The sequence below is a fragment of the Hemitrygon akajei genome, chromosome 4 (assembly GCF_048418815.1).
Source record: "Hemitrygon akajei chromosome 4, sHemAka1.3, whole genome shotgun sequence".
Lineage (NCBI taxonomy): Eukaryota > Metazoa > Chordata > Chondrichthyes > Myliobatiformes > Dasyatidae > Hemitrygon > Hemitrygon akajei.
Window position 1 is genome coordinate 152,664,562 of NC_133127.1, and position 25,207 is coordinate 152,689,768.

A 25,207-nucleotide genomic window follows, 5' to 3' on the forward strand; every position below is an offset into this window, starting at 1 on the left:
GCCCAGAACTGTTGGCAATACTCCAAGTGCATCCTTACTAGGTGTCTTATAAAGGCTCAGCATTATCTCCTTGCTTTTATATTCTATTCCCCTTGAAATAAATGCCAATATTGCATTTGCCTTCTTCACTACACACTCAACTTGTAAATTAACCTTCTGGAAGTCTTGCACAAGGACTCATAAGTCCCTCTGAGCCTCAGATGTTTGAACCTTCTCCCATTTAGATATTAGTCCACGCTATTGTTCCTTTTACTAAAATGCATTATTGTACATTTCCTAACACTATTCCATCTGCCACTTTTTTGCCCATTCTTCCAATTTGTCCAAGTCCTGCTGCAATCACATTGCTTCCTCAGCACTACCTACCCCTCCTCTCATCTTCGTATCATCCGCAAACTTTGCCACAAAGCCATCAATTCCATTACTGAAATCATTGGCAAACAATGTGAAAAGTAGTGGTCCCAGTACCGACTCCTGAAGAACACCACAAGTCACCAGCAACCAACCAGAAAAGGCCCCTTTATTCCCACTAGCTGCCTCCTGCCTGTCAGCTGTTCCTCTATTCATGCTGGCACCAGACAGACCGACACTGCAGTCCTGCAGTATCTAGTAAATTTTGCCCCAACACTTCTCCTCCCTTTTTTTTTAAGAAAAAAGGTTAATATGAACATATATCCACAATTTCCTGATATGGTACCAACATTCATCTACTTCTGCTCAACTTTGAATGGCTTTTTAAATTCCATTTAAATCATTCTGCAGTCTACATTAGAAATGTCACTGAATTTACAATGCCACTGCTTCATCATAACCAGTGCAATAGCTAAGAAAATACATTCAAATGAAATTTAAATCATACACAAATTTTCATCATTTCTTTCAAAGTTAGGTTAGCATCTAAAACATTCTCAGCAACAAGTTCAGCTGTAACAAAGGATAATCTGTCCTCCTGTTTATGTGCCCAATATAAGTGTCTTTTAAGTGTCTTTCCACATTCAGTGCCTTTCTTTTTACCTTATGAAAAATCATGAATATCATTCTCTACAGTTATGTTCTGAGCCAAAGAGGCAACAAGGACCTGGAGCTAGTTGGCATGGTATAATACAGCAAGAGCAATTCTCTTTAAAATCCCCCGTTAATTTTTCTTCAAAACTTCATACATCTCAGATTTTTTTTCAGCCATTTGTTTTGAGATTCATGTAAGAGTTATGTTCATCACTCACCCATGACTCCAAAGATATCTGGATTCACCAGTCATGACCAGCAAACTGCGACGAGGTAACATCACTGGAACGCTATGGCCTGCTGGGTGCCGAAACTCCATCACAGTCTAGAGGTTCCAACACAAATAATTGTGTTAAGTCCAAAGTAACTAATTTAAAGCTAAAAAAATATGTGCACCAAATGAAAAGTCAAAGGAGCTTTTCCTTAAAGGGTAGTGATAGTACTTGATTTTTTTTTTTAATTAGAGGTAGATTCTTAAGAGAGTGAAAAGGAGTAGACAGGAAAGCAGAATTGAGCTTACAATCATATCAACCATGAGCTAATTGAATGCACAGCAGGTTTGAGGGTCCTAGCAAGTTACAATGGTTCCTAATTCATACATGTTCAGTACTGAAACAATGTCAGCAAATCTAGTCCTGATACCCAAGCTACAACTAACGTTAACCTATCCACACAAGTAATGCACACATATTCCTCAAAGAGTCAGAGTCATAGAAGAACAAAAAACTGATACAGTCCTCTTCGGCCCAAATAAGTCATGCTGACGATGATGCCCACTCAGCAGTCCCAATCTCCTACCTTTGGCCCATATCCCTCTAACCCTACCCTTCTATGTAATTGTGCAAGTGTTTCTTAAAATCTACTATTGTACTTGCCTCAAGATTTCCTCTCTACATCCAGCCTCTGAAGAAAGTTGCCCTTCAAGTTCCTTCTAAATCTTTCACCTCTCACCCCCATCTGTGTCCCCTAGTTCTGAATTCCCTAATTCTCCCAAATTCTTTAATGTAATAAGGAAAAGAATAATCCAAATTAAAATTAGTCTTGACTTAGATCAATCCAAATATCTTGTGGTCCTGATATATTACGTTGAATACCATACATGTGCTTCCTTAAAGTTGTTATAGCTGGGGGTGGTAATGGAGACAAGCTCCCACTACCTATTAACTGCTCCTAAAGACCTGTGCCTGAAATAGCCTCCAACAACCAAGACCAGCTCCTGAACTTTGCAGGAGGCTGAGCTACTAAGCCCAATGGAACCACTGCTACTGACAGGAGAAGGGGCAAAGGCGGGTTACTGGCACCTTAAAACCAGTCGCTTTGGGCAGATGGAGCTCGTCAGCCATAATTGGCAGCTCTTCCAGAAGGAAAACTCTGATCTCAAATCTTGCAGATATACTAACTCATAGGGAAGGCTATGGGAGCAAATCCTGAGGGAAAAATCTGGAGCTGGAGTCCCTAAGGCAGTCCCACATTGAGTTCAACGGTGACTGGCAACTCCTGTGACGCTACTGGTGCAAAACTGTATCTGTCTCTGTCAGTCCTTTGGGTTCTTCAGATGCACGGAGAGGGTGGCTTGCTACAAGGGCAACAGCCTGCTCTCCACATTGTATTGCCCAGGCATGCTATCTAGACAGCTAGGAAGCAACATCCATGGTCAACCAATAGAGGCCTCTCATTACCACATATGTATTTCAACAGCAATTTGTGTGTATATGAAGGGAAAAGACCAGTTGTTCAAGGTAAACCTTGATAAAATGCTTTCTTCTTATATCCCTGATTTTCGGCCTCTGTTTGGCACGGACTAGAAGGGCCGAGATGGCCTGTTCCCATGCTGTAATTGTTACATGGTCATATGGTTATATGATTTTCTCTGTTTTCAAAGCAGAAATATTCAAATTGAAAATCCATGCATTAATAGTACCCATGCTGGAAATTGGATAATTTTCAAAGTATTACAGACAATGTGCTGTTAACAGCCTGCATTTTGGACCAGGAATAAGAGACAATATTTATTTATCCAAAAACTTTGGTATAATGAAAAGTCAAGATGTATCTGTAGAGCCCAACATTACAACTTTTAGTTTCAAAAGTATACCTTATTTTTAAAAAAAGGCACACTTTTTCTTAAAACCTTTGGACCTAATATAGAACATGATTCAAATTCAGTCTCCGTCTTCACCCTCTCTGCTCCCAAAAATACAATGGGAGAAAACTTAACTATAAATTGAGTAGGTTTCACCCAATACACATGCGTAACCACATTTAGCCCAATTCCAGCTTTAACTTTTGCTTAGTTTGGATATAAAAGAACATATAGCACAATGTATAATAGGTGAAGCTTCTGGAAGTCAGTTCATAATTTATTCACACCAACATAGCTAATCATAATGTATGTTTACAGAACCTTACCATGCACAATGAGCTGCCTATAAAACAGTAGATGTATTGCCTATTGACTACCTTGGAAAATCCTAAAGGATACAACATATGACATGCAATCTCTACTTTACTACAACAAGGCATAACAGAATGCTCATCTTAACTGAAGATCATCCGTTCCGGGATATACTTTACAGGCTCCTACTGTAGTCATTGGAACAACTGCTGTACATTAGAAATATGTGTTGTGCATCTTGAACAATACTGGTGCATTGCAGTTATTTGCATAATAGGAATTCCTCCTCACAGAATTCACAAATCATTAAACAAAAATATGAGATACTGAAGATTTACTCTTCACAGAATTTATGTGGAAAAAATGAACTAAACAAAATGTATTGTGTTTCAACTCTCATTTCTTGACACATTCACAGATGACACTGCTTCAAGCTACAGAAATTTGCAAGATGGATGGTTTTCTAGGAATGCAACACCTTACTTCAGGGTTGCTTATATAGCAATTATGCGGAAATCAGCAAAACAATGCCAAATTATGAAAGGTATCTACCTTTTGACAGAAACCATTTTTTCCCAATTCTATTCTACAGCACCATCTGGAGATATTACTGCAGTAACTTCATGCATCAGCAGGTTCAAATAAATTAGCATCTCCATTCAAATTGCAGTCAAATCTAGCATCAATACTTACAAGGTAATCAGTTAACACAAAAAACTATCATAATATACAAAGCTATTTAGTAGAAAGACTGACAGTGAAGATCTTAGAATGACAATATTAGATTGTCTCTAGTTAAATACTTAGTTACTACTATCCCCTCATTTTAATCCCAGTACTGAATTGGCAGAGAATTAAAAAAAGAATATCTTGATTAGTTTTTGTTCTTTCAGAGTTGTCCCAAATAAGCAGCTGCCCTGATTAACTGATGACTAGTTAGCCAGAATCCACTGTATTCCAAAACTCTTGCCATTAAAAGAAACTCCGTTATTCACATTAATGAAAAGATAAATTGCATCTGGAATTTGAAAATCAAGAAGTATTCCATTAAACATACTTCACTGAAAACTAATTATTACTGTTTAGATTAAAAAGTAAACTCTACCAGAATTATGGGTCACTAACATTCTTTAAGTTTTCTTTTAGATTAGAGTCATTATTACTTACCTTGTCAATCAAGATACCAGTTAAAAGGGCCATCTTCTATTCTCCATTTCCCAATTAAACCAAAAGAAAACTAAACCATAAATCAGCCTAATAATCCAACCAATAATCCATACCTCCCCTTATCCCAAAACTAACCCCATTGTAAATTCTGAGGTTTCCATTGGTCAGGGTCAACTATGGATATTACGTCCTAGCTGTCCAGATGCACAGCCCAGGGCAAGACAAGCTGTTGCCTATGTTGCAAGCTCCCCCTCTCCACGTATCTGATGAATCCAAATGATTGGCAGAGACCGATGCAGTTTGGTACCAGCAGCATTGAAGGAGTCATCAGTCAACATTGAACTCAACTTAGGACTGCCTTAGGGACTCCAGTTCTGGATTCCCACCCCCCTCCATGAGGGTTTACTCCAAAAGTTTTCCCCATGAGTGGGTAAGCCACAAGGCAGTGGAGGTTTGAGATCAGAATTTTCCTCCTTCTAGATGAGCTCCCAACCACAGCTGATGAGCCCCATCTGCCCAAAGTGACTGGTTTTAAGGTGCCAATAACCTGCCTTTGCCTCTTCTGTTGGCAGAAACAGTTTCACCAGGCTTAGTAGCCAAGTCATGCATGAAAGCCAGGAGCTGACTTGGTTGTTAGAGGGTATTTAAGGCATAGGCCATTGAGAGCATTTAAGAGGTAGTGGGAGCTTATTTCCATTATCTGCTCCAGCTAAAACAACCTTAAGGAACATTGTAAATAATACCATGAGAAAATGCTAAGTGACACAGGGTCAGAGTCCATCGCTAGAGACCGGTATGCTTACTGCTACCTGACTTGGCAAGCATCCCCTGATGTGTCACATTTAAATTAGCACAATTCAATGACAAGATTCCCCAGCATGTCTAACATTAGAGAGTAGTTGGGATATTCCAAGCAAATGTGGTTGCATTTGTGATAAATACTGACAGTTCCGTACAGAATTCCAAACACTTCCAAGCAAATTCTAACTAGAAAATATCACAACAATACAAACAAAAACTCAAATAGACCAAACATTAGAAAATACACTGACAATATTGTACATTATCTGCAGCAAATAGCAAACAAGAGAAAATCTGGAATACTGGAAATCGGAGCAACACACACAAAATGCTGGAGGGACTCAGCAGGCCAGGTAGCATCTATGGAAATAACTACAGTCGCCTGGCTTGCTGAGTACATCCAGCATTTTGTGTGTGTTGCAGCAAATAGGTTTGCTTTTAAAGTTGTGAATTTAAAAATCGTCCATAAATACACTCAATTGGACTTAAGGCTTCCATTTTCAGCTGCCAATTATCTTGTTCAACATCACAAATGCCAACATTCTAATAACTCACTACATCTCACTTATGATTGAAAAAGTTGTTCAATTTTATATATTGCTCTTCCATTCCATCCTCCCCCCAAGCTTAGTCTACCCAAAGATTTCCGTCTACAAGATTGCTTTTCCACCCACCCTTATGAACTTAAAAACTTAGTTGGTCCAAAAAGCCAACATCCCTTTATTAACACCCTCTTATTTTGATGTGCATGAGAAAGCAGTCAGCAGCCATAATACACTGCCTTCAGGAGTGGAGGAAATGATTTCACTGACATTTGATAATTGTCTGAATGAGTTCTTGAATCACCCAAGTATATAAGGATATGGATGAAGTGATGGATGATGGAATGAATATGGATAAACAAGTTTATTCTTTTGTAAACATGAAATGTGAAAGACAAGCCAATACCAGCACTCAATGAGGAGCATATAAAGGAAATTTATAGTTTTAAAGAGGGATTGTTTAAATGTTGAAGATTTCAAACTTGAAACCAAACATTTCTAAGCTTCCTCCTTACTGTATAAACAGAGGCAAAGAATTTTGAGCAAACATACTGCTACTGGGAGACAATTTACTTATTTAAATAAGATGAGCAAATGCCTCAGATTTTCCTCCATTTTAGGATTAAACTTGGTTAAAGTCAAATTAAATATAAATTATACACAATTTTTACAAGAAAAAATTAAAACAATTAAGTTCATTTTAACACAAGTTGATCAAAGTGGTCAGTGTTGATAAATTGTAGTGAATAGGGTTTTCCTGGTTAGTTCAGGAACCAAATGGTTTAAGGCTTGAAGCTGTTCTTGAACGTGGTGGTGTGGGACTTTTGTACCTCCTGCCCGATGGTATCCATTAAAAGATGGTATGACATGAATGGAAGGTATCTTTGATGAATGGATGTTCCTTCTTGAGACAGTATCTCCTGAAGTTAAGTGTACAATTGCAGACGAAGGTATAGGTCCAAGTCTTGAAGCTTGATGATGAGCTTGGATAGGATGACTGTTTTGAACGCCAAGCTGTAATTGATAAACTGCAGCTTAATGTATGTGTTACAATTGCCCAGGTGTTGAGAGCATTGTGAAGAGCCAGAGAAATTACATTTGCTGTTGACCCGTTGTGGCAGTAAGCAAATTGTGCAGATCCAGGTCATCTGAGGCAGGAGGTGATTTGCACCATAACCAACTTCTCATTTCGTTATGATTGATTTAAGGGCCACTGGACTGTAGGTCACCATACTCTTCTTGGGCATAGATGACTTTCTGAAGTATGTGGGAACCTCAGATCACAGAAGTGAGAGATTGAATGTGTCCGTAAATTCAACAGCAAGCTGATCCGCACAGACCTTTAGTACTTGGCCTGGTATGCCATTATTTTGATCCTGTGCAGTAGCTCTCCCCGTACCAGACAGTAATACAGCCAGTTAGAATGCTCTCCACAGCATATCTGTAGAAATTTACGAATGTCTTTGATGACATTAAAAATCTCAAACTCTAATGAAATATAGTCACTGTCGTGCCTTCTTTGCAGCTGCATCAATATGTTGGGCCCAGGATAGAGTCTCAGAGGTGTTGACACCCAGGAACCTGAAATTCCTCACTCTTTCTACTTCTGATCCCTCTATGAAGACTGGTGTGTGTTCCCTCATCTTACCCTTGCTGAAGTCCACAATAAGTTCTTTGGTCTTACTGACTTTGAGTGCAAGGTTGTTGTCATGACACAACTCAACTAGCTGATATATCTCACTCCTGTACAATCTCTCATCACCATCCGAATTTCTGCCAACAATAGTTGAGTCATCAGCAAATTTATATATGGCCTGTGAGCTGTGCCTAGCCTCACAGTCATGGGTGTTGAGAGAGTAGAGCATTGGGCTCAGCACACATCCCTGAGGTGCACCAGTGTTGATTGTTTTCAGAGCCCTAACAGGCATTAGGGTCTGTTGCCTTGCGAGTGTTCATCCTCTGAAAGACAGTCTTACATCCTCCGAGACAGAGATCACATGGTCACTGGGTGCTGCAGGGATCCTCAAAACTTTAGGGTTATTCTGCCTTTCAAAGCATGCATAAAAGGTGTTGAGCTCATATGGGAATAAGTATGACTGCCATTCATGGTGGTAGGTTTCACTTTGTAGGAAATAATGGCCTGTAAACCCTACCAGGGTTAATGTGTATCCAGTTCTGCATCCAACCTCATTCGGAACTGTTCCTTTGCTCTTGAGATAGCTCTCTGCAAGTCGCTCCAGGTTTTCTAGTATAGTCCTCAGTCACCAGACTTGAATGCACAGATCTAGCCCTCAGTAGAGGACAAACCTCCCGGTTCATCCAAGTCTTTTGATTTGGGTATGTACAGCAAATTCTCATAGGCACACACTCATCCAGATAGGTTTTAATGACTTAATAGGCAAGGAATTCTTTTGAGCAAAGAAAGCTTAAGGGGGACCATATTGAGTCTTATCAAATCATGAGTGGCACTGACAAGATGAATGATCATAGTTTTTGTCCCAAGTAGGGGAGTCTAAATCTTTGAGCTTGAGTTTAAGGTGGGAAGAGAAAGATTTAAATTGGAGCTGAGGGCTAGCTTTCTCCATACAGAGGTGATGGGTATATGGAACAAGCTACATGGAACAAAGGTATATGGATGTGGTAGAGGTGGGTACAATTACAATGTTTAAAAGACATTTAAACAGATACATGAATGGAAAAAGCATCAATGGATATAGTTCAAACGGCAGGAAATAGGACTAAGGCCAGTAAGCAACTTGGTTGGCATGCACAAGTTAGCTCGAAGGACTTGTTTCCATTGACATTCCATTCACTCTATGACATGGAGTAGCAACAGTTTGATAAAATACGCCCATAAAACTAAAAAAATGGACAGCTTAGATAGTGTCTGTAGAGAGTGAAAAACAGTTGTTATAAAGGTTATTCATTCAAATTTTTTCTCTCTGCAGAGCTACTATCTCAACTAGAAAGGTTTTTCTTGTGTTCAAATTTCCTCCTTAGTTACTTCTACTAATTCTTCCTCTAACCCCTTGCCATATGAAATGTGTTCCTCTAATGCTCCTTAAGGCTTTAAACCTAAAATCAATATTTCATGCCTTATATATTGTAGGCAGTCACAGAGCTTACAGGAAGCAAGACATCTAACCTTAATGAATTATGTAAGAGTGCAGGCACAAAGGTTTTATCTTGAAATATTCAAACTTGCATTTAATTGAAATTAGTAACATTCTGTGGCAAGGTTGAGAATTGGATTTAAGAATGATTTGCTCAAATGAATTGTTTGTAATGTACCAATGGAAAGGCAAAAGGAGTGCAGTCATCCATTGCACAGTTGGATATGACTAAAGCAGACAGGAGTGTATTAAATAATGCACTATCCTGTGTCCTGACATTCAGTTCCACTCATTTGCCTTATCAATGACAGTCAACTATTGATCATGTCCATGTATTAATATATATGCCAATTTTAACATGAAGAGATTAAACAATTGATAGTTTACTTGTTTCTGTGTGCATACCCAAGTATATTCCTTCAGTATTCACTATTGTCAGAGAGCTAAAGAACCGATAAGGGTCAGAGCATTGCAGCGTCAGTAAGTACATGAAAAGGCAAACAGCCCTGCAAGCTGAGAGTGTTGCAAGTCCCAATGGAAGCACAAGTAACTTGAGAAAAACAGCTCCCCAACATTCATCAGACAGTGGAACAGATGTACTCAACATCTAATTCCTCAACTTGACTATCAATATTTGAGGACAAGAGATCCACGTTTACTCATAGAACAAGTGCCTTATCAATTGTGAACATGAACAAGTAATCTTCAAACCCAATCTGTTCTTATGATGATACACAAATCAAATTGTTCTAGTTAGACTCCAATAAATATTAGATGTTATGCCATAAGTACAAAAAACTGTAAACCAAATAAAGTAAAACAGAAGAGAATGAACGTACAGGGAATCTCATTTCATTTTCTTCGGCAATCTGATTAAATGTTGATATGTACATTACACTGTGGCATTGGGTCTTTTGCAGATTTGCCTAATATTAATTATGCTTGCCTATTTGCACCCCAACCATAACTAAAAGCAGAACCTTAAAATTAAGGGCAGTGTAAAACAGAAAATGAAAAATAGAAAAATCGGTTAAACTCAAAAGTTCAGATATAAACAAGTCTACTGTTAAAAAAAAAACACACACCATCACTGAGTAAAAATGAATCATTTTGCCAGTTATAGATCAAAATAAATGCTGGAAATAAAATATTTCCAGTGTATTTAACTCTGTCCTGTTAGATATTCTCTTTAAAATTCAGAAATCAAATAGTTTCTACCAGTTCTGATACAAGCCTAAATTTACCTCTGCTCCAAGGCTCAGGCAGATAATCCCATCCTCAAATGGTGAATGAGTATCAATGTGAGGTGGAATTCCTGACCGAAAGTGCAAAACACAAATATTAGTGTTGCTCGATTTTAAAAAAAAATCAAAATTAAATCACATATCCTGTATTATACACAACACATTTTCTTTTTTTTTAGCCAGGCACTCATTGAAGATAGTCTGCTTCCACTCGATTGTTATGCTGTTAGGAAGATTCCTATGGAGGAAAATCTATAGACTGCCAGAAGTAGAGTAGGATGTGGCAGGACGATGAGCTGTTTGCAAGGTTCTCTGTGCTTTCTACATGCTCCTGAAAAGACCTGGTGTTTTCTGATTTCTTGTACGCACTTTCTCTATTTTTAATTATTGCAAGACAGGAGTTCTATGCTAATGTTACACTCCCTCCCTCTCACCCCTGCACAATCCCTCAAGAAGATTTTGAGCAATTCTCTATCCTCCTTTAAATGTCCAAATGTAATGGAGGATGGAATCCATGATTTCAGATCATGCCTCAAGCATGTTGATTCGGTCAAGTGGTGTTAAAAGTGTTGATGCTGGGAATGTCAATTTCGGAAAATATTGACAATGGTCTGCTTATCGTATTGACCTGCTTATTCTGTGAAAACAACATCAATAATAAATCTTTAGTGTCTTGAGATTCCTGCTGTCAATAGCACCCATGACTGAAGCACACCAGGAATCAGGTTTGCCCTGTAGACCATGAGCTTAGTTCCTGATCTTACATCCTGACCTTCAAACTACAGCTCAACTGAAGGCGGGAGAGATGGATTCCCATATGACTGCGGATTTGCTCTACTCCAGTGGAGATTTTGTTGGAGGTGAACAATATGGCAAGGAAGATCAAGAAGTGGGTTTGACTAAGACTACAGGCTTGCTTGCCCTGTGCACAATGGGATTAAATCGGTGCTGAATTCTTTAGTAACACTGATGTCATCACAGAGTAGGCACAGAGATGAATTTTTAATGGCAACCAAATTTCAAAAGGATCTCTTACCTCTTGACATTCAAACAATTTTGACTTTTACACTTGCACTTTTACAATGTTACTTTTTATGGGAACTGTCATATAGTGAAGCAGCTTTTGAGGACAACCTCTATTATGACTTCCTATGCAGCAGGTAGCAGAGAGATTCCTCCATAAATACTGCAACTGGATGAGTCTAATTTTGCGAAGGTGACTAAACTTAATAAATTAACCACAATACCAATGGAGTATAATCCCAAAATAAGAATTCCCTGAAATATTGTGTGGAATACCAACACAATGTATATTTATTTTTATTTTTCTAATTATTTTAAAAATCTCCAAAATTTTTAAATTTACATGTGTACAAGGTGGAAACAAAATCATGACCACTGCAATATGAATTAAGCACACAATTGCATGGACGGAGTTTAGGAAGACGATGGTGCCTAGCAGCAACTCCTTTGCTTGCATCCTAGGAAACAGTTCTATTTCTATTTTCGATATCTCTTTTTTTCCTTTGCAAGGTTCTTTTGAAGACCTTAACCTAGAGTTACACGCAGACTTCTTTTCTTTGAGGAAATGGGATCTGATCTCCGGACCTCAAAACCAGCCGCTTTTCGATATGCCAAGGATGCGGCCAGGCAGACTAACGCGCCTTCAGGGTGCCGGATTTTCGTGGCTCTGAAGGCAGGGGATTCGAGGCCAGTACTGCCGCCTAATGCATCGTGGGAGACAGAAGTTCAATAGTGGCTGTGTGCCCAGAGACCCGAGTTCTTTGGGTACAGAGCCTGTAAAAGGCAACGCCACAGATTTGTAATACCAGAAATCAGTGAGTTGCTTTGTTATGTCTCCCCCTCGCTCTGAAATGGAGACGTCTCTTTTTCCCTTATTAGGGAGAAAGAGCCTGTGGTATGTCGAATACCAGGTGAATGAGTAGTCTTTGGGATACTGCAAGTCTGTGTCTTTATTCACGCTTTGCTGCATGCTTGAGTGCACGGTGACGGGTGCCGATGCTTTTTTTGCTGGTGGGGAGGGCGTTGCTTTGCTGCTGCATGTGCGTGGGTGGGGGGCTTTGTGGTTCTAACGTTTAACTGTCATTTATTCTTTGGGGCACTCCTCTGTGGAGGTGTGCAAAGAAAAATAAATTCAGGATGTATATTGTATACATTTCTCTGACATTACCTATTGAAACAATTTAAAGTTAACAAAACTGACGTTTAGCTAACAAGAGTTTCTCTCAGCCCAAGCTTTTTCCATTTACCTAGCTCATGCATTCAATAACAGCACAAAGTACAATATGAAGTAGATTTATGCACTATATTTCACCTTGTCCAGGTTCATACTGATTTATCGTCAACTGATCAGGTTTGAATTTCACATAGCCTTTTTCCAATGATTCCTCCAAAATGTCATCGCAAATTTCAGGAAGACCTGATATTAAAAAGAGACAAAAATGATCAAAGTGCATGAATACCAGTAACTACGCACAACAAGAGAACAAACCAAATGCTGAAAATGAAGCTGAAGGAAACGAGGATCATTAGGCAGGAATGGAAAAAAGTGTGGGATTCTATTGCTTCCATGCCATTGAGTTAAGGAAACCCGAGTTATGTGGGAAGGCAGGGGGGGGCAGCAGTTCTAGAAAATAGGCAGTATCTCATTTCTTGAAGCTATGCTAAAAGTGTCACCTGTATTCAGTTTCAACGTCAAGAAGCTGAATCAGGAACCTCATGGTCTACCTGGCAGAAGTAATTCCCTCTCCTGTATACCAATAACAAAAGGTAGGCAACTCAAGATACTGGAGAAGCATTACCAATGCTGTATTTGTAAAATCCAAATTTTACAAAGGGCAAGCTGTAAGAATTGATGGATGCACTCCAGTTTTATCCTTATCATCATGAATCGTCCATTTCTGAAATTTCAATAGATCTTCTGTTTTAAAGCCTATTAACTTAACTGCAAATTCAAAACTGCAAGAGATAAACATACACTCTTTCACTCTACTTACAATATATAACTGGCCAGTTAACTTTAATTTGTATTTACAAAAAAGCCCACTCCAATAGCTGATGTAGATTTCCTTGTAATAGTAATTTAACATGGTCCTAGAATGCATCCTAAGATTTTTGAAGTATGGAAGGAAGGTTCGAGGGACTAAGAGCCTTCCAGTGCTCTTTGAATATGAGGTTAGTGCAGAGGATTGGAGAGCAAAGTGGAACATTTGTTAATTGTCATGTGTACTAAAATATAGTGAAAAGCTGCATTCTGCACACCATCAATCCAGATCATTTCACCACATCAGAGTATTAAGATAGCAATAACAATGTAGAATGAAGTATTATAGTTAGGGTCAGTGCAGTGCAGGCAGACAATAAGAACCAGTCTGGCCATTCACCTGTGACCTCTCTCATTAATAAGGCATTCTCACCCACAGAATTGCCGCTCACTGGTTGCATTTTGTTTTTCACACCATTCTCTGCTGTGCACGAAAATATCAGATCAGCAAATTCTGAGATGCTCAAATCACCCCATCTAGCATCAACAATCATTCCATGGACAAAGTCACTTAGATCACATTTCTTCTCCATTCTGATGTTTGGTTTGAACAACAACTGAACCTTGAATTGCTGCCACTGATTAGATGTTTGCATTAACGAGGTGTACAGGTGTAAAGTTTTTTCTGAGTGAGTATAATATTGAGGATAAAGTAGTTAATCAAGCTGCATTTAATGGGAATGGGGGGGCAATGTTCAATTGGGTTAAGGACTTTTTAAACGGGAGAACTATTCAGGTGAAGATAGGATCAGAGCTATCAAGCCAGTATGTTGTAGAAAATGGGATGCCTCAGGGGAGTGTGGTGAGTCTAACTTTATTCTCCATTTTGATAAATGATATATTTGTAAATATACCAACGGAAGTGGGGAGGTCATTTGCAGACAATGGGGCTTTGTGGAAAAGAGGGAGAAATATTGAACATATAGTTATGAAAATGCAAGATGGAATTAATCAAGTTGAAGAACGGGGGACAAAGTGGGGTGTTAAATTTTCAGTGGAGAAGACAAAAACCATGTTCTTTACAAGGAAAAAGCTCAGGGGACTTAATCTGACTCTGTATGGAAGTAACCTGGAGAAAGTTGAAAGTTTTCGGTTTTTGGGAGTGCACTTTGACTTGAGACTAACATGGAGAGAACATGTTAGATATGTAGTTGCTAAATGTAAAAATGTGATAAATGTCATGAGGTGTCTTGCTGGTTTGGAATGGGTTGCTGATTTTGCATCACTGAAGTATATTTATGTAGCATTAATAAGATCAAGATTAGATTATGGAAGTATTGTATATGGGTCAGCAGCAAAATCTATGTTAGCAGAACTGGATATCGTACAAGCTCGGGCTCTAAGGGTGTGCTTGGGAGTGGTTAGAACTTCCCCAGTGTCCACAATCATTGAAGTTGAACTACTTCAAGTTGAAGCAAATGAAATGCCATTGGGGCTGCGATGTAAACAGCTGGAGGCCAATTACTGGATTAATTTAAGGAGGCATGGTGATAGCCATCCTACAAAAAGGGTGTTGGACACATGCTGGGAGAAGGAAAGGACACAAAAAGAAAGTTTTGGCTAGACAGGAGACCAAACAGCAAAAGATATGGGTGTATATGATAAAGAGTTTTGTCCAAGTGTGGTGTGGCCTGTCAGACCTTTCTGGGTATTAGAAAATTCCTCTGTAGATTTGGAATTGCTTAAGATTAAATGCAGTAATAAAACGGCTGATATACTCCGTGAATATCATAGGTATAGGGAATGTAAATATAAAGACGTACATATTTTTACGGATGGATCAAAGGATCCAGAAATGGGTGCAACAGGGTCTGCAATTGTTGTGCCAAGTTATTTAGTGGAAATTAGCAAGAGAATGCCAGATTGCTTGAGTGTTTATGCAGTTGAAATATTTGCCATATTGTTAGCACTAGAACGGAGTGAGCAGGTTGATTGTAATAATATTGTGATATATAGCGATTCTGTATCGGCCCTTGCAAGCATTAAGGCAGGTACAGCTAGAGGACACCAGAATCTGCTTTATGAAATCCTGTTTGCAAATTCAAAACTGGCTAGACAAGGCAAAAATATCACATTCATGTGGGTTCCAGCACATTCGGGTATTATGGGAAATGAGACAGCAGATAAGCTGGCAAAAGCAGCAGTCAAAAAAGGATCTGTAGAGGTCAATATTAAACTATCAAAATCAGAGGGGAAGAGCATAGTGTGGAGAAGAATAAATCAACAGTGGCAGCAGCATTGGGATAGAGCAATAAAAGGAAGACATTTACATTCAATTCAGAAGACAGTAGATATGGGAAGGAGTAGGGGAGTAAAGCGGAAGGAGCAAGTAATTATAAATAGACTGAGAATTGGGCACAGCAACCTTAATGGTACTCTGGCCATCATAAATAAACATCTGACAGGTTTCTGAGATCTATGTCAGGAGACTGAAACAGTAGAGCATATCCTTATTTCATGCAGGAAATTTGCACAGGAAAGACAACAAATGCTACAACAATTATGCAAAATAGGACTGGTAGAGAACAGTGTTAAAGGTTTATTGGAATGTGGGGAGAGTGATCAGGGGAGGAAATGGTTGTTTAGTTTTTTTTTAAAGGGCGACGGGACTGGAAAGACGACTTTAGGCAGTCAAGTGAATGGACAATGAGAGACAGTAAATCCTGAAAATAGCAGTAATGCAACAATGTGGATGCCAACTGCCGTAAAAACTCAAGGAAGAAGAAGATAAAGTAGTTAACATGGTGTATGAGAACCTCCATAGGACTTTGTAACGGATGATAAAGGTATATACTATTCTGACCTTTCGAGCATAAATATGAGGAAATTATGCTGAACCTTTATAAAACACAGGTCCAACCTCAATTGGAGAGCTGTTTTCAGTTCTGGTCACCTAATTACAGAAAATGTGAAGCCAGTAAAGAGGATCCACAAGAAATTCACAGAATAGCTCCTTGTATGAGGGACCACAGTCACAAAACAGGTAAGAGGGGTTGAGAACATTTTCATTGAATAGGTGGTGGTGGAGGGTAATGGATAGTATTTGATAAAGGTATATCAAATATAGGAAGAGGCTGTTCCCTTTGGTAAACAAGTAATAGACAAGAAGTGCTAGCACAAAATAAAGCGAAAAGGGAAACTAATTATGCTAGGAGAATGACCAACTGGAATAGCATTGATTGAACATCATGCAAAAAGGAATCCATCTGGGGCAGGGGGCGACCAAAGCACCAGGGAAAAACCCAAAGACGGGAGAACATGCAAACTCAAAGCATAGTCCAAGATTGATGCTGGGTCACTGGTGTCGAGACAATCCAACACCTCCAATGAAAACACTAACACTGCAATATGCAAGTTACAGAACAAAGGGATAGGGGAGGGTTTGAAGAAAATCTAGATTAGCAGCATAGGAACAGGCCCTTTGGCCCAACATGGTGTGTGCTCAACTAGTTAGGTTAATGAGACCTAATTAAACTCATTCCCCTCAGCCTCCACAATATCCATATCCCTCCATTCCCTTCATATCTTTGTGCCTACCTATTTGCCTCTGCTACCATCACTGGCAGTTCATTCCAGGCAGCAACAACTGCTTGTAAACTGAAAAAAATGCGCATCACCTCTCTTTTCAATTTATCACCTCTCACCTTAAATGCAGTATTCAGTATTTCAACCCTTTGAGAAAAGATACCAGCTACCCATCTACACTTCTTATCCATCAGGTCTCTCCTCAGCCTTCACTGCTCCAAAGAAAACAACCCTAGCTGTCCAATCTCTCCCCATTGCACCTATCCACTAATCCAGGCAGCATCCTGGTAAACATTTTCTACACCCTCTCCAAAGTATCCTCATCCTTTTTATAGTGGCGATATTCTAGATGTAGCCCAAAATGAATTTTATAAAGCTGCAACATAACTTCCTGACTCTGGAACTCGGTGCCTAAACTAACAAAGACAAATATGTCATACGCCTTCTTTACTACCCTATCAACCAGCATTGTCACTTTCCAAGCAGAAACACAAATGCAGAATTCGCAAGGGATTAGTTTGAGGTGAGCACTTTTGCAACTCAGTTTTTTTTTTAAGCAACATGCATGTTATAGAACTCAATTATGTTTATCAAAAAAAAATTTTAAAAGTCAGTTAAAACTAAGAAACATGGAAATTTGTACATATGTCATTACAGAAAGTGTTGATAACACTTATGTTCCAAATACTTATTGCATCACATCCAGAAATATATGGTCTAAAGTACCTCCTAGTAGAGGCTTATCTTTGTCTATGTTGTTGTTGTCGTAGCAGAACTCGTATCCAAAGTGCTTTACTTTTCGATGTTTCAAAGACTTCTGGACTATGAAAAGAGGAAAAAATGTACAAAAATACTTCTGAAGATTGCCTACAATGTTCTAACATCACTTTTTTTTTACATAAAAATGTATAAATAAATAATTCCGGACTCAGGATTTGAAATACACAAGCTTCTAGTGCCTATGTGTAAAACTAAATGAAAGTCAGTTACCAAAACAGCAAAAATTAGATGCCAATAGGCAAATTACACCACTGTACCTTCACTGCATTCAGAATGGTACTACAAATTATTTCCACAACTATGCTATTACAGTTAAAGATATGAACAGAAATTCATGCATGCCTTGATAGTAGAACAGATCCCAATGAAGACAAAACAAATAAAACTTCCTGAAGAACACAGCCTCAGTGTCTGTCAAACTGCTGTTGTTTCAGGTTGATACCCTGAATCACGACTGCAGAGTGTCCACTTGAAACATCACAGATGCTACTCAACCCACTGAGTTCCTCTTCCCCGTGCTTTGCTCACCATTTTCTTTTGAGTCTGTACTTCCATCTGCAAATGCCATAAGTCTTTTCTCATAATCAGGAGAAATAACCTCTTCAATCACCAGAAGGCCCGGTGGCAGGCTCAAAGGAGAACTTCCTTCACTAACAACTTTTTTTAAAAAAAATAAGAAGTTTGGTTATTTTACAAACAAATGTTTAAGTTACCATAAACAACGATATCTTTCTTTGTTCATTCTTATTATTAACACTCATTTCTAACATATAATTAGATCATATTCCAGGATTACTGAATATTTCCAAGCACTAAACTTTCAAAGTATCCTTAAATCTGGGAAAGGAAAGATAGAAATGATACCCAATAATAATAAGCAAACACTTGATAACACAACTAGCTAGGTTTTAAAGTTAACACCAAATACATCTGGAATGTGATTGACTGGTATTTGTAATTTGTTAGATGTGCTTAACTTCACAACACAAAGAATTCAGAACTGAATGCTGTTCTATTGTACACATGGAAGGCAAAATTTTCTCCAGCAAATAATTTATCAACTGATTTTTCTACCACAACTTTTGAGGCCAGATTACACTTATGCAAGACTTAAAGGGAGTATTGCTGCAAAATCTACACTACATTTGAGGAGTCAGTTAGATTATTACCAATTGGTTCACTGTTCTGGGGGGGGGGGGGGGAGACAGAAGAAATCATTTTAGACCCATTTGGCTTTACATAAATTTGTATTGAGGTAGAGCAGCACAAAATTGAACCTTAAACAATAGCAAAAAATGCTGCAAGAATTTAGTGAACAGCATCTGTGGAAAGCAAAAACAGATGATGTTTTAAGTTAATAAGCTTACTCAGAAATGAACATGGAAGACATTTTGTAATCTTTAATATTGTTGGAACAAGGTTTATCGTCTTTAAAGAGAAATTCATGATAGGTGGAAGGGCGAGGAGTCTGCAGAAGGACTTGAATTAGGAGAATGGGCAAAGGGGCAGATGGAATGCAGTGTAGGGAAGTGCATGGTCGTGCACTTCAAAGTATATTTATTATCAGTGTGTATACTGTATGCAACCTTGATGTTTGTTTTGTGGTTGCCTGTAAGGAGACAAAGAAACCCAACAGAATGCATTAAAAAGTTTGTCAAACACCCTGTGCAAAACAAAAGAACAAATCGTGCAGACACCCAGGCTACAGGCAAGGATCGGGCTGGCTCTGCTCGCTGCTCCGTGACATTACTTGGCTCTGCGCAGAACTGAGACTGAGATGTGGCCTGCTCCAGTTGCTCCGGGTTTCGTGTCTGTGGACTTGCTTTAGTTCTGAATGCTATTTGCTTACTCTTATCATTTGAACAATTTGGTTTTTTCCCCCTCGGTACATAGGGTGTTTTTTTTTGGGGGGGGGGGTTCTCTTTGGATTTCTTTGTTTTGTGGCTGCCTGTAACGAGATGAATCTCTAAGTTGTATAATGTATACATGCTTTGATAATAAGTGTACTTTGAACTTTGAAAAAGTAAGCAAATAACAGTCAGAACTTAAGTTCACAGCTGCAAAGCCAGTCATCACTGCAGCTGGTCCTTGAGCTTGTTAGTCGCAGACCACAGCCTCAGTTCAGCGCAAAGCCGAGTTAACCTTACCGAGCAGCGAGTTGAACACTGACCAAACCCTTCATTGGACTACTTTCTAAATGGGGAGGAAATTCAAATATCAGAGGTGCAAAGGAGCTTTGGAGTCCTCGTACAGGATTCCCTAAAGTTTAATTTGCAGGTTCAGCCAGTGGCAAGGAAGGCAATTGCAACATTAGCATTCATTTTGAAAGGACTAGAATATAAAAACAAGAATATAACCGTACTTGGAGAATTCTGAGCAGTTTTGGGCCCCTTATCTAAGAAAGGATGTGCTGGCATGGAGGGGGTCCAGAGAAGTTTCACAAGAGTGACCCCAGAAAGGAAAGTTAATGTATGAGGAGTGTTTGATGACTCTGATCCTGTTTAGAATTGGGGGGGGGGGGGGGGGAGGGGCAGTAATCTCATTGAAACCTATCGAATATTGAAAGGCCTAGATAGAGTGGATATGGAGAGGAAGTTTCCTATAGTGAGGGAAGGCCTCAGAACAGAGGGACGTCCATTCAGAACAGAGGCACGGAGGAATTTATTTAGCCAGCGGGCGGTGAATCTGTGGAATTCATTACCACATACGGCTGTAGAGGACAAGTCATTGGGTATATCTACAGCGGAGGTTGATAGGTTCTTGATTTTGATATTTTGATCTACAGCGGAGGTTGATAGGAGTCAAAGAATATGGGGAGAAGACAGCAGAATGGGTTTAAGGTGATTTCTGAATCGGCCATGAAGGAATGTTACAGCAGACTTGAAGGCCAAATGGCTTACTTCTGCTCTTGTCTCATGGTCTTATAAGGAAACTAAAATGATTTACCTTTAAAAATGTCAACACTCAAGATCGTAAAATGGAAATGAACTTGCCTTTCTCTACAAAATTCACATACAGAGTAATAGATTGGGTACTTCCATCAGTCTTCAAGACTTGTCCATTAAGATGATCATGTGCCTTCTTGGCTTCTTGAATTGTACTATATGTTGCCAATGCATGTGGTTTATTAGGAGACATCAACAGGGTTTCCACTGTCCCAAACACCCGTAGTACTTCAAGTAGTTGCTGGCGACTGACACCATTGCCCAAACCACCATTGGCTATGACTAAGTGCTAAAGGATATAACACCAGTGATAAAAGATTTTAAAAATTCCACACGTTTCAAGCAAAACAATTTAAATGAGAAAAATTAGAGACCAATTTAAAATTAAGAAATTTTTGCAACAACATGACCATTGAATTAAACTTTTGCTATCCTACAAAAATTGCAAAGGTAGGCCCTTAGTTGTTTACCATAGGCTATAAATTAGAATTGCATATTTATAATATGCTGCAGAATACTACAAATTATTACCTCCTAATTATTTTCCCCAAAAAAACATAATTTAATCATCAAAACCAGGTATGGGGACTTGTATAGTAAAATAAATAGAAGGTAAATCGGTAAGTGAGACAGACCAATAGTCAAAGATCAAAAACAGGGATGTAGGGAATGAAGGAAATGGGGATTATGAAATTACAGCAGCAAAGTTCCTTCTAATTTATTTTTTACTGCTATGCGGACATTGGTCTGAGCAGAATTTTTCTTTTTACATAGCCTGAAAACTGCGGGACTTTAAATGTTTTTTTGTAATATGCACAAACTAACACAAACTACAACACACAGCATAAGTAACCAATGTCTGCAGTAAAAAAAAACTAACAGGTACAATGGCAAAAATAAAATGTTTTTACTAGATGGTGTTGGCGTTCAGCGGTCCAGCAGTTTATTAACAATGAACTACCAGCTTCCGTCCCGTTTATCTTTACAATTTATAAGTATTGTAACTTTAAACACTGACGAAGTAAATACATTGAAGCTCTAAAATGTTTAAAAGCAAAGATTGTAGTAAATTTATTTATAAAATGTATGGATTATATTCATTATTACAATTACAGGTTATTTCAATTATATTAACATAAATTTTAAATTTACATTAACATTATATAGAAGAAAGTTCAAACTGCGTGACCACAAAGGGAATGTGCGCAGGAACATTTCCGTTACTACGTGGCCACACAACTTAAGAAGAACAGTGGAAACCAGTATAACTTAACTTTAACTTAAGCAGCCTAAAAGAATGAAATGGTAGCTATTAATCAGTTAGTTTCGCGGAAGGAACTTTTAGAGGACAGCGTGGATATGAATCGCCTTTTATTCTTAACCCATATTAATAATTAGGATTCAGAACAGCTAAAGTCGCAGATGACACTCAACTTTCAGGAAAGGGTAGAGACCGGCAACATTGCAATCACGTTAATCACAATCCCAACCCTCCAACTATTTTCGACTGGATGCTTTAAGTATCATAAAGTTTCCGAAGACCACCAGCAGAATAAATAAACTTACTTCAGTCGGACCCGACACGGTTGCAATACCGTCGTGCTTCAAGAGAACATGTTGCGCTCTCACTTGTTTCCTCAGTAACTTCTTCTGCCCTTTGGATAACTTCACGTTTTCGGGGCTGAGGGCTGCCATGTCAATGCAGTCACCTGCCCACCCTCAGTGCTTGCTCGGTACCCGCACTGACGGACACCGAGGAGATGCCGTTTGCTGAGACCGATTCAGGTGACAGAGATCTTGCAGAGTCGCCGTTCCCCATTTCCGGTGCTCTTCGCCTGTACTTCCGTCGCAGCCTCTGCCATGGTAACAGCGTCACTCGCCGGCTGACTGAAGTAGTGGCGAATGCCCGAGCCCGCTGGCGGAGGCTCCGTCTGTGAAGGTGGGTGAGTGTCCGCCGTGGGGTTACTCGTGGAGAGGGGAAGAGAACGAGAAAGGGGGATTATGATTGAAAGGAAAGGTGGAGGCGGGTGACCTGCATCTTCCCCCGGACCTCACCGCAGTTCAAACACCTGCGGGTGTGTGTAATCTTGCTCCCGAGTGCAGCGGAACCCCGGAGACAAAATGAGGGGTGGTCGGTTGTTTATTTCCCCACTGCACCGTGCAGTCATCAAACAAACATGGTGCAGAGAGGCTCGGTGCGCGGCGGGTGGAGATCGAATCTCCTCAATAATTCATTCCCCTCCTGCGGCGTCCGGTGTTTGAACCCATCTCATCCGTCATTCCTGGATTTTATTGAAAGATTGGCAAGTTGATTCAAACATTTGAATTTAATATGAACATTCCTCTTCCAGGCTGACTGCAGAAACATTCTGCGGCCACTCCCCCACACCCCTAGTGTACGTGCCTCCGCTCCCCGATCCTTCAGCTAGATGCAGCTAATGGAGTCGGACGCAGCACCGGACAGACAGCATCATTTAACGTGGTCCAGGCAGTAACCGCATCACTGTGTCCAGTGGGGGAGGGGTCAGCCTGCCGATTGCAATTCACCGTATTTTTTAAAAATTTATCGGAATTGATACATACGCATCGAAGAAAAATATGCCGGTTATACAGTCTGCGACATATAATTCGATTGTTCTTTGAAAGTGCTGTATGAAGCTATATTTTCTATAGATTTATTTAGTTTTTAAAACCTTGACGAGTAGGCGTACAGGATTTTTGTACCGCCTATCGCCCTGGAAATAAAGCTGAATCTGTAATACAGGTATTTTTGATCATTTAAGATGAATAGTGTCACTGCCTCAATATTGTCACGTTTAGTTACTCCCGTGTCATTTAGGGTGCGTATTGGACATAATTGCATGAGTTTAAGGCCGTTTCATTTAATTCATTGTAAACCAAGCATAATATTACTGTTGATATGCTTTTGGGTGATATAATTGTTAAATTAATACGATGCATCAAGATTGAAGCTGAGAGCTGTGAGGTAGTGTTAAGGCCATTTTAATTAAGAGCTCGGGCTGCCTTCACTGAAGCTGCAGCGACGTGAACAACATGGTTTCAGCATTCCTTTATAAAATGTTTCAGAATCAGAGTCAAGGAAAAGCTGAAGAGTAAAGCCTGCTCATTTCTCAAAATTGGTATTAACTTACCTAACTCATTCAAAATCCCAAGAAAGTGTGGTAGTTATTCCACCGAAATAATAATTTAGTTGAAATACTAGTTATACACACATCTGCAACTGTGCTAATTAGCATTTTATACGTGCTGTTTTAAAATTTGTACGCTTACAGAATAAATATGCAAGGGCAGCATGGTATCATAACGGTTTGTACAGTGCTTTACAGCACCAGTGATCAAGGTTCAGTTCCCTCTGTTGTCTGTAAGGTGTTTGTACCTTCTCCCCATGACCATGTGGGTTTCCTCCAGGTGCTCTGATTTTCCTTCCACATTCATAAGACTTGCGTGTTAGAGTTGGTAAGTTTTGGGCAAGCAATATCAGTGCTAGAGGCATGACGACATTGGCAGGCTGCCCAGACACCTTTGGGCTGTTGCTCATTGATGCAAAACAATACTTTTCATTGTAGGTTTCGATCTATGTGTGACAAATAAAGCTAATCTTTAGAATCTCTTCTCTCATTGTTGTGCTTTTCCCAACCATGTGGTGTCCCAATGTCATTTCAACCAAAATAAACATACACACAAATGTCAACTTGAACAAATAAATTCGTATGTTCTCTCCATAAAAGAGACAAATGTTGTCTTATCAGTACTTTCAATTTTGAGCAATACATGTGTTAGCAATTGTATAAGTGCACCTATTTTTAAAAGAAAACTTGCTGAAAATGGACTGAAGGTTTAAAAATAGTGCTGTTTTGTTTTTAAATTTACTGTATGTTACAGTCCATCCTGCGTCTGTTATTGGAATCAGATTCTCATCACTGAATTATAAGTGTGTTTATTTCAATGGTCTTGATCCATTTCCAAGAAGTCTAAATTCATTGCAGAAAATAGGCTCTGAATTAGTTAGCTCACTTGGTGGTGGTCATGTCAGTGCTAATTGATGCTCATAAATAACGCTGAAATATTGCTATGAAAGGGAAACCCCTCTTGAGCTGAAGTGAAAACTTCAGGAAAAAATTGTCTTGGATTCTCTATGGAGAATGCTTGAGTCAACAAAACAAAGAAAATCATTCGTTTTGTAAGAGACATGATAGGATGAGAAAAAATATTAGCTTTTTCAATCTTAAGGTGTCCTTTACTAATCAAGTGGTTCCACACTGGGATGCAATCGTACTTACTTGAAAATTTGAATGTCAAAAGAAATCTACTAGCAAATGTACAAAGACATCAATCCACAGATGTATGTCATATAATGTGTAAAGAAAATGTGACTTTAATCTTGCACTTGGGAAAACATTATAAACAGCCTAATTCTTTGTGAAAAATTATAGTAGTCTGAGTTCACAGTGATATTCAAAAGGAAAAAAAAAACAAAGTAGCTACTCTGATTCTTAATTCTCAAGTCTAGTCAGATTAACTTCCATGCAAATAAGATGTTGGATGTCCATTCAAAATAACTAGCAGGAGCTGTAGATAAGATAAAGGTAGAACATCTTAAAGTAG

At 39.1% G+C, this 25,207-nt stretch overlaps 2 protein-coding genes across 5 annotated transcripts in view; one reads left to right on the forward strand and one right to left on the reverse strand.

Moving 5' to 3' along the window:
* The window catches only part of alkbh8 (alkB homolog 8, tRNA methyltransferase), a 36,780-nt gene extending 13,767 nt beyond the window's left edge, over positions 1-23,013 (reverse strand). Inside the window, exons 1-7 of the mRNA XM_073043631.1 lie at positions 22,148-23,013; positions 20,630-20,870; positions 18,165-18,293; positions 17,583-17,678; positions 12,603-12,707; positions 10,268-10,338; positions 1,224-1,330 (exon numbers count right to left, since the gene is read on the reverse strand). Coding sequence (XP_072899732.1) covers positions 1,224-1,330; positions 10,268-10,338; positions 12,603-12,707; positions 17,583-17,678; positions 18,165-18,293; positions 20,630-20,870; positions 22,148-22,276 — 878 coding nt within the window. The 5' untranslated portion in view covers positions 22,277-23,013. The remainder of the gene's footprint in view (positions 1-1,223; positions 1,331-10,267; positions 10,339-12,602; positions 12,708-17,582; positions 17,679-18,164; positions 18,294-20,629; positions 20,871-22,147) is intronic.
* Positions 22,419-25,207, forward strand: part of elmod1 (ELMO/CED-12 domain containing 1) — a 48,100-nt gene continuing 45,311 nt past the window's right edge. For 2 of the 4 annotated variants that reach the window (XM_073043632.1, XM_073043633.1), the window contains exon 1: positions 22,419-22,524. In XM_073043632.1, coding sequence (XP_072899733.1) covers positions 22,484-22,524 — 41 coding nt within the window. In that variant the 5' untranslated portion in view covers positions 22,419-22,483. Of the gene's footprint in view, positions 22,525-23,198; positions 23,346-25,207 lie in introns of those variants that run through there. The other 2 variants (XM_073043634.1, XM_073043635.1) reach the window with 2 other exon arrangements.